Here is a 14,021-nt window from a genome sequence, read left to right on the forward strand (position 1 = left end):
TCTCCTTTACTGAGGTCTGTAGTCGCGGAGAAACACATGTTGCGTTATTAACGTTCAGAAGTCTGCCACAGCTTCGATTTGAATGACTTGCCAGGAACACCAAGTTTCACTGTGGAATTGGGTTCCCCTTCTCCGGTGCCTCCTTTGCTACGCTCTCTGGCGAAAAAGCACGCCCACTGCACGCGCTCAATCGCTACTTCCGCTCTCCAGTCTCTCCAAGCAAGATGGCGGAGGAGCCGCAGTCCATGTTGCAGCTTCCTCCCTCAGGTGCTGCTGGAGGGGAAGGACTTACGGAGGTCTCCCCAGAAACAACCACCCCGGAGCCCCCGTCTTCCGCTGCAGTTTCCCCGGGAACAGAGGAACCTGCTGGCGACACCAAGAAAAAAAGTAACTGAATTTATTTCCGGGCAGAGAGGCGGGAGGTTCAGATTGCATCCGACTGGGGGTGGCGGCCAGTAAAGAAGCAAAATTTAAAGGAGCTCCCGTCCTAGACCTGCATTTTGACTAGTCATCAGAAGAAGTGTACTTTTTGATTTTTAAGGCTTATGAGTTGAGTGTTAAAATACTATCTCTGTCTGTCGGTGTAGGTCCTGATACTTGGCTGCCACACCCCTTTCTATATTGTATTCTTTGAGTCGGCCAGACTGCGAGCTCTTTGAAGGAGGGAGGGAGCTGAGTGGGGGTTCTCGGTAATTCCAGGTACTTAACACAGGAGCTAATTATTTTAATAATGTTTTAAGGTGGTAGGGATGGTCACTGGCAAAGCCTGGATTACAATTCACGCCTTCCGACTTACTCGCTTTTTTGGTTTTTTCCCCCTCCCAGTTGGTTGTGAATTCGCTCCTTAAACCAAAAACCAAATTCTTACGCAAAATGAAGACTGCTAAGGGAAAGCTAAAGGCACAGATGTTACCTTTTAAGAAACACATTTTGGAACCTTTTTGAGTTATTTCATTGCTTGAACCAGCTATCCTCAACCCTTTATTGTTTGAGAATGTTTTCCTTTGTAAAAGAGATTTCCAAGGTTACGTGTTCTAAAGCACTCTCTAGAGTTAGAGTTGCCCATGAGAAAAGCAGCATATAAGCATCCTCGATTCAGAGAGGCTGATTTTGTCCTTAGACAAGTTTTCCGCGTTCAGTCTTAAGATGACGGTGGTCTCTGGCCGGGCGCGGTGGCTCAGGCCTGTAATCCCAGCACTTTGGGAGGCCGAGGCCGGTGGATCACCTGAGGTCAAGAGTTCGAGACCAGCCTGGCCAACATGGTGAGACTCCGTCTCTACTAAAAAATATAAAAATTAGCTGGGCGTGCTGGCGCGCGCCGGTAATCCCAGCTACTCGGGAGGCTGAAGCAGAAGAGTCGCTTGAGCCCACGAGGCGGAGGTGGCAGTGAGCGGAGGTCGCGCCGTTGCACTCCAGCCTAGACAACAAGAGCGAACTCCACCTCGGGGGAAAAAAAAAAAAAAAAAAAAGACATTGGTCTCATTGCCTTTTCTTCAACTTCTGCTGCTGTGGAGGATAATTCTCTCCCAAGACTGCCCCCCTCCCCCTTTAAGTCAGACTCCCATTTCCACGTGATGCACTGTGAGAATTTCCATGGATAGCCGCTAGAATCTTTCTTCAAAAGAATTCCGCAGGTTTTACAGTTTTTTGTTGCGTTTTTTCTTCCAATGTACTATAGGCAAGAGCGGACTTTCCAAGATTCCTTTTAAGGTCTAACAGTCTTAGTCAAAAGGTTATTACTTGACCCTGATGATAGTGTGTAAAACAGAAGCTAAAAAAACAGTGGCTTACAATCTAAATATTGCCCGAGGGCATATTTTCTTGGTCTGAACAGTATTTTTTGCAAATTAACTGTCATTTAAGGATCAGATTTTTATTTTCTGGCTCTTGTTAGCATTTAAGTTTGCCTCTCCAATATAAAACTTTCTATTCCTAACCTATTTCTAACTATTCCTACCTTGAGGTTGTCATCATTTGTTGAGGATAATCTGATGAAAGCAGCTTAACTGTTTTGTATCCTCAGCCTTTGTTTTAACCTACAGAAGAAAGATTGTTGAAACAGACCAAGGTTTTGGCATTGGCGGTATGTTAGGTTACCTGGGTAGTAAGTGTTTTCCTAGTTGATTCTAATGTGTATCCGGGGTTCAAAACTACAGGCAAATTACCTTTAAAATTAAAAAGAGAGGGCAACTGTAATTAAATTATTTTCCTTCTCTAGTTTCTCACTGTCTTACACTTCTTCCTTAGGTAGCATAACTCATGATATTTTCTGCTTCACTTTCTGGAAATGTTTAATTGCGTTAATCGATTTACTGATAGCCCCAGGGGATTGAGGGAGCAGTGAAGGGAGGTATGAAAGATAGGATAAATAAAGTCCCATGTTTTCTCCAAATACATTCCTATTCCCGAGATAACTGGGCCTAGGATAATTAGTTCTTTAGTAGGAAGATAAAATGTGCATGCATCATGTGCTCTAGATGCCTTCATTCCAGGGGTAAACTTGAATAAATTGACCTCTGATCTTTCGGCTCCAACATTTAATACCAAAAGAATGGAGCAAGAAGGGTGTAGTAGAGTAGAGTTAACTTTAGAGGGCAGCAATACACTATTTTGCTTTCAATGTGTCTTGGTTTTTGACTGCAGATGTCTTTTTTTTTTTTTTGAGAGGATGTCTCAGTGTGTCACCCAGGCTGGAGTGCAGTGGCGCATCTCGGCTCACTGCAACCTCCGCATCCCGGGTTCAAGCGATTCCCCTGTCTCAGCCTCCCAAGTAGCTGGGATTACAGGCATGCACCACCACCCCTGGCTGTTTTTTTGTATTTTTAGTAGAGACGGGGTTTCACCATGTTGGCCAGGCTAGTCTTGAACAAGAAGTTGGAAGGGGACTGGGCCCTCTTGAACTCCTGACCTCAAGTGATCCTCCTTCCTTGACCTCCCTAAGCGCCTGGCCAGATGTTTGTTTGTTTGTTTGTTTTTTAGCAAATAACTTTATTCAAGAGACAGATTCATAGGGTTTGGATTTGCATATCTGTGTTTTGGATCATTGAAACCTTAAGATTTCTCTTTCTGCAACTTCTTTTTGGCCTTTGGTTGGTCTATTATTGTTAATAACTTACTGCTTTCCTTTATTGAAAAGTTTATTACAGAAAATTTGGTAGTTACAAAAAGCATAAGTAAAACCAAGTAACCATTGCCTACAATGTCACTAATGAGAAATAACGTTTTGGTGCATATTCTTCCATATTTATGTGAATGTGTTTTTGATGGTTTTTAATGCATTTGAGATATTATACATGCTGTTGGAGAGATTAAATATCCACATATATACCCAGCAAATGGCAGAGCCAGGATTTGAACCTCAGGCAGTTTAAAGTATATGCTGTTTACTACATTCCATTTAATCAGTCACCTCCAAATATCCTTTGGATATTTAGGTTTACCAGTGTTTCATATAAAAATAAATGCTTAAATGGAGGTGAAATGTTTTTAAGTGAATTTTTACACATCTCATATTTTCTTAGACTAGATTCCTAGAAGTATTATTGAATCAAAGTATACCTTTATTGGGATCTGTATTACCATATCGCATTCCACAAAGAGTGTACCATTTTACATTCTCAGAAGTAATATCATCTACACTGGTAATTATTATAATTTTAAGTAGTTTGGTGGGTGAAAAGGGACATGACATTATTTTACTTTGCTTTTTGTGAACTTAAATATTGTTTTTGTATTGATCATTTGTATTTCTTCTCTTTGGAATTGCCTGTTAAGATAAAATGCATTTTAAAAATTAGTCCTGTTGGGAGAACTTCGTAGGATCAAGAAAAAAATTACGGAAAAGAATCTAACATTTTTATACCTCTCACATATCTTCAGTATCATAAATAGATAAGATGGATGTAGATTAAATATTTCTGATTTCTAAGTCTTTTATATTCCATTCTCTTTAGATGTTTTCATGTAATTGTCAGTAAATTTTATTCTTTTACAGTTGACATTTTGCTAAAGGCTGTGGGAGATACTCCTATTATGAAAACAAAGAAGTGGGCGGTAGAGCGAACTCGAACCATCCAAGGACTCATTGACTTCATCAAAAAGTTTCTTAAACTTGTGGCCTCAGAACAGTTGGTATGAAACCAATGGTGACGTTTTCCTACAAAAATTTGCAGTAGTTCCTAGGCAACAATGAATTAACTGTTGTTTATAGAAATGCATATGGAGCCACATATGTTGCTTTTGTTATGCCCTTTTATCCCTTTATTTTTATTTATTCATTTTCTTTGAGACAGTCTCGCTCTGTTGCCCAGGCTGGAGTACAGTGACTCACTGCAACCTTCTCCTGGTTCAAGCGATTCTCCTGCCTCAGCCACCCGAGTAGCCAGGATTACAGGAGTGCACCACCACGCCTGGCTAATTTTTTGTGTTTTTAGTAGAGACGGGGCCACCTGAGAAGTGCTGGAATTACATGAGTGTGCCACTGTACCCTGCCTTATCTCTTGTTAGTGGAGTTTATGTACTTTATCAAAGGATTCTCTGGGGAATTCTGAAATGAAATGTTTTAGATTTGTTTTACAATGTGAACCAGTTTATTTATGTATTTATTGCCTCCTGTATTGTTTTCCTCAGAAAGTCACTGAATACCCGTGCAGAAAAATCTATCATAGAGCATTACAATATCTGTACATTACTACAAAAGTTTTGGATTTTTTCAATTTGTTTTGATAGCAGTTACTTTTTTCCTATTTTTCTTGAGGTAAGCAATGTATCTTTGCCATATATTGTAAAAGAACTAAGAAATATTTCATGTTACAGTACACATTAAGCACTTCGCAGCGGCAGTTATAGTAAAGGTTAATTCTTTAAATGCCACTGCATTTTAACTTGGCATTTGACTACAGAAATTTAAATGTCTACATGTATTTGGCATATTAAGTGTTTTTTATATATACAATTTATATATATCAGACACCTTTATCTGCAAATAGATCACAATCTTGGATAGTATTAACTCAGGTAGCATGAGTGAATAGGTAGTTGAAGAATCGCTATGTATTTTTTAAATAAAATCAGGAATTTTTGTGTGGGGGCGCTAGGGGGAATTATTTGCTTCTGAACACAGGCGTGTGCATGGGTAAAGCAAGTGAACTATCATTAAAGCAGGACATGTTGGAATTTCTTTTTGTCAGGGAGGAGCAAAAAACTGACTCTGATCTAAGAGTTTGGCTGCAAGTGCTCTCACAAAGGTGAAGCTAAATGGAAAAGTCAGGGGAATGAGGACATACATTTGAGAGAAATGAGCAGAGGCTATATATTTACTAAAGACGCAACATGAAGAGTTGGTAAAAATAAATGTACTGACTAATTTAATGCATTAGTTTAGAAATACATGGAGATTAAAAAAAGATGAAATGATACTGTGTTCTCTGTTAAGAGTCTTGAAATTTTGTATTGCCTATATTCATTCATTAACCTGAAAGGACTGGATTGATACCAATACATAGTAGGTTGAACCACATAAAATTGCCATCATTCAACCATTTTACCCTATGTAAACAATTTCATAAAGGTTAAATTGAAGCCTCTGTAGTGAATATGATTATCCTTTCCCATTTAAGCAATAGGAAACATAAAAAATTATTTCATCATTTTCCTAGATTAAACTAAAACTGATATCTTCTGAGTTTTATCTAGCAAAATGGACATTAAAGGAAAAAAAGTAATGCTAGGAATTCTGGGAAGATAGTGGTATCAGAAGGCATGCGTGAATCTCTCTGAATTCTCACAAAACTTAGTCAACTAGATAGCAAAACCAAAAACCCATGATTAGTATTTGTAACAAAACTAGGTGATAAGATATCCTCATGAGCCCCAAAACACATGTTGGTGGGGGCAAACCACCAGCAACCACAGGACCTGCATGGTATCAGCATCTGTGCTGAAAGAAGCGGTAAGAAACAGGGTTGGCATCTGACAGCACTGAGACAAGAAGAACCTCAAAAGCGCTAATAGATCCTGACTGAGAAGCAAAGTGAGCCAATTTAAGAATAGAAGCCGACTGAGAGGAGTTTTGCCCTCTCCTGTAGCACGTGATAACAATGTATTTGCACTAAGGAGGACTTGAAGGGCTCGAACTATCTCAAAATAGACCCAGGAGGGCTCCAGGACCCCATACTGAGGAGAAATTTGGGGAAGTGAAATGAAAATTAAAAAGGGTAGAGACATGAGAAAGGAAGGAAAGAGAAAGACCAGATCAAAATGGAGGGGAACAGAACTTAGAAAGCTCAAAGCAGGCCTCCATCGTTTTGAACAGTATACAAAAAACAACAGGGGGAGCGCTGTGAAGTTAGAAAAACTACCCTAATTCACCTCATTCTAAAAATTGAGGAAAACTAATTTCACATAAAAACAATAACAAGGTCAAATTCCGTACAGTGTTACAAGAAAAAAGAGATGCGGAAAAGAACAACATCCCTAGAGACGATGAAATCAAGCCAGAAAAATATGCCTGTAAGACAAGTCGAAAACTGGAACCTTGTATTTCAAAACGAGCTAAAAACAAGAAGATAGTATAAGACATGAAAGAAAAACAATGATCAGCATTAGTAAAACTAAGAAATGAAGTGACAGAGCTCAGGAAAAGAATTAGAAATAAACGAAAATTATTTCAGAAACGGAGACTAAAGTAGGAGGAACGTAAACGACGGATAATGGGTTAAGAAAAATAGATGAAAAAAATTTAAAAGTGAGTCAGCCTTTGGACAAGAGTCTGTGAAGAAAAAAACCAGAGCAAGGGAACAGAAAAAACACTGTAAAAATGTCATTTAAGAGATTTCAAACCACATATAGAAAAAACATCCCAAGTACCTGAGAGTATCAACCCAGAATAATGAATACCAGGATGCATTCTGTTAAAATTACTGCACTTGAAATCATTTGGAAATGTAGGGGTTGGGAAAGAAGGCATGACTTAGAAAATTAGGCTGTCATCAAACCTTGACAGCAAAGATGCTTAAGGAAAAAGTGAAATAAGGCTTTCATATCCTGCATAACTGACTTAATTGGGGCACAAACTATTAGCAGAAAATGCTATTCCAATGAATCCATGAGGAATCTACTAGACAGAGAGCTTTATAACCAGAATAACTAGAGACATCAATTTAAAGACTGCTGATTTAAAAGTAAAAAGAAAAAAAGCTGATTTAAAGGCAAATTAATTAATAAAACTAACTAATTTTGTCTGCCCAAGTTCTTGTAGTTTGGAAATAATAGTTCCATGGAATTTTACTTTCACGAACCTGGAGTAACGACATCTACTTTAAAGGAATAAATTATAAGCCACTTAGCGTTTCTGCAGTGGAATTGATGATGTTAACCTGTTACTTATATAGAGCTTTATCTCTTTTAAACTAACTGAATTGCTTTTTTAAAATTTCCAATTAACACCTGTTAAAAAATCACATTGAATTCCTTCGGTTGGTTCTCTGCTCCATCTAGTCTGCTGTTTTCTGTGAACACAACACCATCTTACTCTTTGCCTCCTTTGCCTAAGAAGTCCTAATTACTACTTTCTTCACCTGATTAAATCCTGCTTATTTCCCACAAAGCTGTCCCTGACCCTTTTGCTAGGCTAGACTAGTGTACATTTCTGTATGCTATATACTTCATTAGATGTACTTTTCTCACCCATATTTATTCATGTGTGTCTGCCTCTCCTATAGATTATAAGCTCATTGAGGGAAGAGGTCACATTAATCTTCATAGTTCCGTGTACAATTCTCAGCACATCATCGACACTGATAAAATAAACTAAGCTGTTATTGAGAGCCCTTCCCCTCATTTATAATGTACAAGAGTAAAATCTGGATTTGTTCATAAATTGTCAGGCACTGAACACAAATTTTATTTGTATTACAAAAAATTCACATTAAAATGCACATCGTTTTCTGTTACAGTTCTGAAATTTTTGTGCCAGAACTCTACTCAGCCGTAACCACGAATTGATATTTCAGCATGAACTATTTAAATTTAACAATAACACCTCTTGAGTACATACACCAGGCACTGATACTTAGTGCATTATCTCATTTTGTCTTTCCCAACAGACCCAAGAGGTATAGTTACTATTATTTTCCATATCTTACAAATAAAGAGGATGAGAGATTATTTGTATTTAAAGCCAGGATTCAAACCCAGATGTGTCTCAGTAGAGCCTGTACACTTAATCACCACACTATGTTGGCTAAGAGAGATGCGAGCAATATTGATTGTTCATGGGTGGTGATCAAAATAGTATCTGTCGACCAACTATTCTGATACTTTTTTTTTTAATACTGAGTTTAATCCAGGACATTTTAGTCCCAAATTTGGATATTAAAGGAAAACTAAATATGTTACCTGCATATAATGTTTTGTTTTCCAAAAAGAAAATTATTAGAAGGCACTTGGACACTGTGACTTTTTTTAAGTACTAGAAATATTTTAGTAAAAACAGACTAAACTGAAACATTGAGCAGCGAATCCTTTAAAGAGCAAGGTTATAAGGTTTTAATTTTGTTACTTTTTTCCTTGTTCATTTGCCTTTAAGTGACTTTATAAAAAACCTAAGTATATATGTCATACATTTACCCAAGGAAAGTGCACAAACTACCTTGAATATTAGACATACTGATTTTTGACTCTGTGTGTGTGTAATTTTCTTAGGGGAAAATCTTTATGGGTAAGTGGGGACATTTTTATGATAATGTAATTTCTTGAATAGCTAGCCCTTCAAAAGCTATTTGTAAAAAATATTTAAAAGTTTCTTAGTTATAAAAAGTTAGGAACCACTGTTCTAGGAACTGGAATTGTGTTATTTTTATTCCTCTGGAGGAAAAATGAGATCTTCATAAAGATCTCTTTGAATTGACTAGAAAAGTTAGGAGTTCAGAGAAGCTTTCTTCAGTTGTGAAAACAATACGAAATAGCTAGCTGATTGGAATGCAGAAATATGCAGATTAATCAGGATACCCTTAAACATCTCTGTTTTTCTCTCCTTTCTTGTAGTTTATTTATGTGAATCAGTCCTTTGCTCCTTCCCCAGACCAAGAAGTTGGAACTCTGTATGAGGTAAAAAAATATATATATATATTGCTTTTTTTTCTTAATGGAGTATGCACATCTGTATAATATGTATATTGTGTAGTATTGTTAATTCACATTTTTATTTCAAGAAATGGCATGCCATTCTTTTGTTTTGTTTTGTTTTTTGAGACCGAGTCTCACTCTGTCGCCCAAGCTGGAGTGCAGTGGCATGATCTCGGCTCACTGCAACCTCCGCCTCCTGGGTTCAAGCAATTCTCCTGTCTTGCTCTCCCGAGTAGCTGGGACTACAAGCGCGTGCCACCACACCCGGCTGATTTGTTTTTTTTTATTTTTAGTAGCGACAGGGTTTCACCATGTTTGCCAGGGTGGTCTCGATCCACTGACCTTGTGAGATCTCACCTTGGCCTCCCAAAGTGCTGGGATTACAGGCATGAGCCACCACGCCCGTCCAGCATGCCATTCTTAATTGTCTGGGATAGAAGAAAAGATGACTTTCTTGTTCTGTTATCTAACATCTTGATCATAGTAAGATCTTAATAAATTATACAGTTATTGAAGAACCAAGGAATAAATCATATTTCAAAGTCATCTTTGTAATTCTTAGAAAGTAAGACTTTTTCTTTATGGTTGATTTCTTCTGCATTGTTCTTATAATCTGTTATCCAAATCTGCCTACAAGAAATTGAAAAAACAGCATAAGAATGACTTTGTTCAATATCTTACAGTGTCATTGCAATAGTCATTAGAGTACACCTAGTAGCACCACTGCTAGAAAACAGCTGAAATTACATACATTGTGGTTGGAGATGTAGAGAAAGGACAAGATTAAAATACATAAGCTCATTCATGTCTAAGATGCTTAAAGGACAGATTTTATTAAACACTTCGGATTATTAATATGTGTCTGATAGAAACAGGCATCCTTTGAAAGAGATAGCCTGTAACGTAAGTAACTTAGTGTACATGTGTGGATATTAATGATACATGTGGCATTTATTTTCTTAGTTTCATCTAAGAATAATAAAGATTGAGTTTGATTTGTTGCCTTTTTTTTGTAGTGTTTTGGCAGTGATGGTAAACTGGTGTTACATTACTGCAAGTCTCAGGCATGGGGATGAACCACAAAGAAAATCAACTTGCTACATAAGATGGATTTTCACAGAAGAGACAGCTCTGAAAAGTTTTGCTGCTTGTGGCAAGAGACTTAACAGATGTGATCTATTCAGTATGTGTTTACTCTATGTTTATGCATAAGAAAACATCCATAGCATGAATGGACTCAAAAAAATGTGATTTGTATTAATACACCAATCATCATAAAAGATGGTCATTATAGTACACCCATTGCTCCTACTTGTTACTATTATTGCTGCAGATCTGCCTCCAAGGTTGAAAAGGAGACTAAGACTGTATAAGCATCTTCATTGCCAGTTCTCAAAATGACTGAAATTGTTTTCATGATAAAAGTTAATATACTAAAAGATTCCTTTTTTTTTAATGTTTACATTTATGTCTCTGTTTACCTTCTTAAAAATAGTCACATTGACCTGCTGGCTGAATACCTCAAAGAATCCAGTAGAGGGCAGCCCACCAGGCAGGAAAGATTAGGCACTTTGGTTTCACATCTTTGCTGCGGAGTAATAGGGAAAATGGCTGTTTTTGCTAATTTTTAGCTAATATCTAGCCAGGAGAGCAAGCACGTTGGACAGACTGAAAGACTGTAATTTTAGACAGTACACATGGTTATATTATAATACAAATTTTGGACAAATAAGTCATATACCTGTTTTCAGTACTATCATTTAAGGATTCTTGAGTCCCAATCACCTAACTGTGGTGTTATTCTGTCATTTATATAGTGTCAAAAGCACTTGATGAGTAAACCCAGTAACATCTTTTTGAGTGTTTCATAATGCATTTTCCAACTTGAAAACACTCAATAACTGAAAAATAGCCTTATTGTGTATTTTATGCCATGACTAAAAGTACCATTTTTACTGATGCTGTTAGACTGATAATTTCTTAAAGTGAGATTTAACCTTTTTTATCTTCGTTCAGTATTATATTTGTAATGCCATATTTTTAGAAAGCATTCCAGATCAGCCACGGTGGCTTACACCTGTAATCCCAGCACTTTGGAAGGCCAAGGTGTGGGGATTGTGTGAGGCCACAAGTTTGAGACCAGCCTGGATAACAAGGCAATTTCCCCAACTCTACAAAAAAATAAAAATTAAAAAAAAATTATTAAGCTGCAGAGGCAAGAGGATCCCCTGAGCCCGGGAGTTCAAGGGTATAGTGAGTTATGATTGTACTGTGGCATTCCTGCTGGGCAACAGAGTGAGATCCCATTCTCAAAAAAAAAAAAAAGAAAGCATTCTAGTAAATCAAATGGAATGTGAATGGAATTTCAAAACAGGATCTAAGATGGTATGTAGTAGAATTCCAAGTAATATCATTTTAAAGTTAAATAAGTTGAGTATGGAAAAGATCTGCTCTCCAGTTTTGTCCGCTTCAGTTAACTGAAGGAATATATTTAATTATATTAATATATTTAACAAATAAAAATATGTTGAATTTTTTATTATGTTTGCCACTGAGGTTTCAGATGATAGACCTCAAAAATCGAAAATACTGGTTGAATTTGTAGCATCCATTTAATTATTCTTTTTGACCTAAATAACTTAAGAGTTTATTAAATCTAAGATTAGCTAAATATGCAACTAACCTTATTTGTTTTCTTTCCTAACAACTCTGAAGAATACATAGGACTTTGCACTTTTTTATTTTTTTTTTTTTAAGAGACGGAGTTTTGCTCTTGTCGCCCAGGCTGGACTGTAATGGCGCAGTCTCGGCTCATTGCAACCTCTGCCTCCCAGGTTCAAGCGATTCTCCTGCCTCAGTCTCCTGAGTAGCTGGGATTACAGGCGCCTGCCACCTCGCCTGCCTAATTTTTTGTTATTTTTAGTGGAGGCAGGGTTTCACCATTTTGGCCAGGCTGGTCTCGAATTCCTGACTGACCTCAGGTGATCCACCCACGTTGGCCTCCCAAAGTGCTGGGATTATAGGCGTGAGCCACCCTGCTGGGCCTGGACTTTGTACTTTTTCAAATCATATTTAATTATTTCTTGATCTTTACTCAAAGAATCATCCTATGCTAAATTTACAACATGAAGCAATAATTAAGCCTGGATCTGATAAGTTATTGGGTGACTAGAACCTAAAACACAATTTATTTTTAATTTAGACTCTCAAGTCTTATTAAACTTGGGGGGAAAATTGAACATTCAGATGATATTTTAAGTTTTCTTTGTGACTAGATGTCAATAATGTCATGCTTTATTTTACTGTACATAGATGACCCATGGCACACAAAGTATATGTATAATATTACAATTTTGTACTTCCACCTTTAAAAGTATGCCAAAGACTTCATAATGAATTCACTATATTTAATGAATAAGGCAAATTAATGTTTTATCTGAAATCAAAATGAGATTGGATAATTCCTGGAATCTGATTTCTGTAAGTTTCAATCCTAAAGGGACCTTAAATATCTACTAGAAGTACAGTGTATTCCTCAGATTATATGACATTAGTCAACCAATTTAGTTGTAACACAAAGTGGGAAAGTCTTAGGTGTTGAAGGAGTGTGAAAATAAAAATCTCATGCAGTTTCTACTTCATTTTCCAAGGATTATAATATGCTGAGTAAACTCTTGGCACAAAGGAGGAAGCCAGCTACGGACCACATAATGAAAACTATTCAGAAAACAGTTCAGCAGATATTACTATTTGAATACAGTTCAAGTCGTATTTATATAAATACTGTTTCCCTACATTATTTAACCCAAACTGGATTATTCACTGTTCTCTCAAGATGCCTTGTGTTTTCTGTTTCCTACTTCTGCTCGTGCAGTTTACTTACACTTTCACCCTTTAAAATCCTAACTCTTCTTCAAGACCTGATTCGGATTTTAACTTAAAGGCTATCTGAATCATTCAAGGAGAAGATACCCTTTCTCTCATAAAAACATTTACAGCAAACTACCACTATTACAGCACTTAGTGCATACTGCCTCAGAGCCATGTGTCATTCTGGTTTTTATCTGGTACCCACACACACATAATACTTACTACATTTCCTTATACATAAATAAGTAGTAATGTAACACATTGAGTGAATGAAATTGTGATTTGCAAAGTATGACAGCTAAAAACAGGAAATTTTGTATAAAATGTTTGTACAGCAGAAGGTAATGGAAAATATTTGCAACATATAACAGTGCTTTTAATGTCTTAAATATGTGAAGAATTCATTTCAATTGGTTAAAAAAAAAGACCAACTGAAAAATAGGTTAAACATACCAAATTTCGATTCAGAAAAAAAAAAAATGGCCAATAAAACATGAAACACCTTGAACCCTATTGGTTACAAAAAATACAAATAAAAACAATGCTGATGAACATCAATAAAAATAATGTACATCTTGGTATTAGCAGAGTTGTGGGGAAATCCTGTCATATTTTGGTGAATAGAATATGAGTTGGTATTTAGGGGGCAATTTGGCAATATCAAAAACCTTGAAATGTAAGTATAAACTTCAATTTGTTCATATGACCTTCCATTCACACACTGAATGCCTACTATGTCCTAAATATTGGAATAACACTAATAAAGCTCATAAGAGACTGTAAAGTCCCTGTTCTTGAGTCACTTTCATGTTGACTCAAGGGAGTAGGACAGATTTTTCAGATTTGAATTTAAGTCTTAAATTTTTTAAAACTGAATTTTTAAAAATAATGGAAAGTAGAAATATTATTAGTTTACCCATGTTTCCATATTTAATATTAATGAAAGATAAAACATGTATGTATGTGAGTAAAATCTTTAGAGGAATCTTTATAAATCAACTCCCATAGTTCCTTCTGTCATCGTA

The 14,021-nt window shown here is 36.6% G+C and overlaps 1 protein-coding gene across 2 annotated transcripts; it reads left to right on the top strand.

Moving 5' to 3' along the window:
• The first annotated feature begins 1 nt into the window (after position 1).
• Positions 2-13,775, top strand: ATG12 (autophagy related 12). Of its 2 annotated transcripts, XM_011972866.1 has the most exons (4): positions 2-387; positions 3,995-4,131; positions 9,046-9,108; positions 10,143-13,775. In XM_011972866.1, exons 1-4 carry the CDS (start codon positions 225-227, stop codon positions 10,200-10,202), a joined length of 423 nt encoding a protein of 140 aa, XP_011828256.1. In that variant the 5' UTR covers positions 2-224; the 3' UTR covers positions 10,203-13,775. The 2 variants fall into 2 exon arrangements, with proteins under 2 accessions (XP_011828256.1, XP_011828257.1); XM_011972867.1 differs by lacking the exon at positions 3,995-4,131.
• The last annotated feature ends 246 nt before the right edge of the window (positions 13,776-14,021 follow it).

This window comes from Mandrillus leucophaeus, unplaced genomic scaffold, assembly GCF_000951045.1.
Source record: "Mandrillus leucophaeus isolate KB7577 unplaced genomic scaffold, Mleu.le_1.0 Scaffold131, whole genome shotgun sequence".
Taxonomy (NCBI): domain Eukaryota; kingdom Metazoa; phylum Chordata; class Mammalia; order Primates; family Cercopithecidae; genus Mandrillus; species Mandrillus leucophaeus.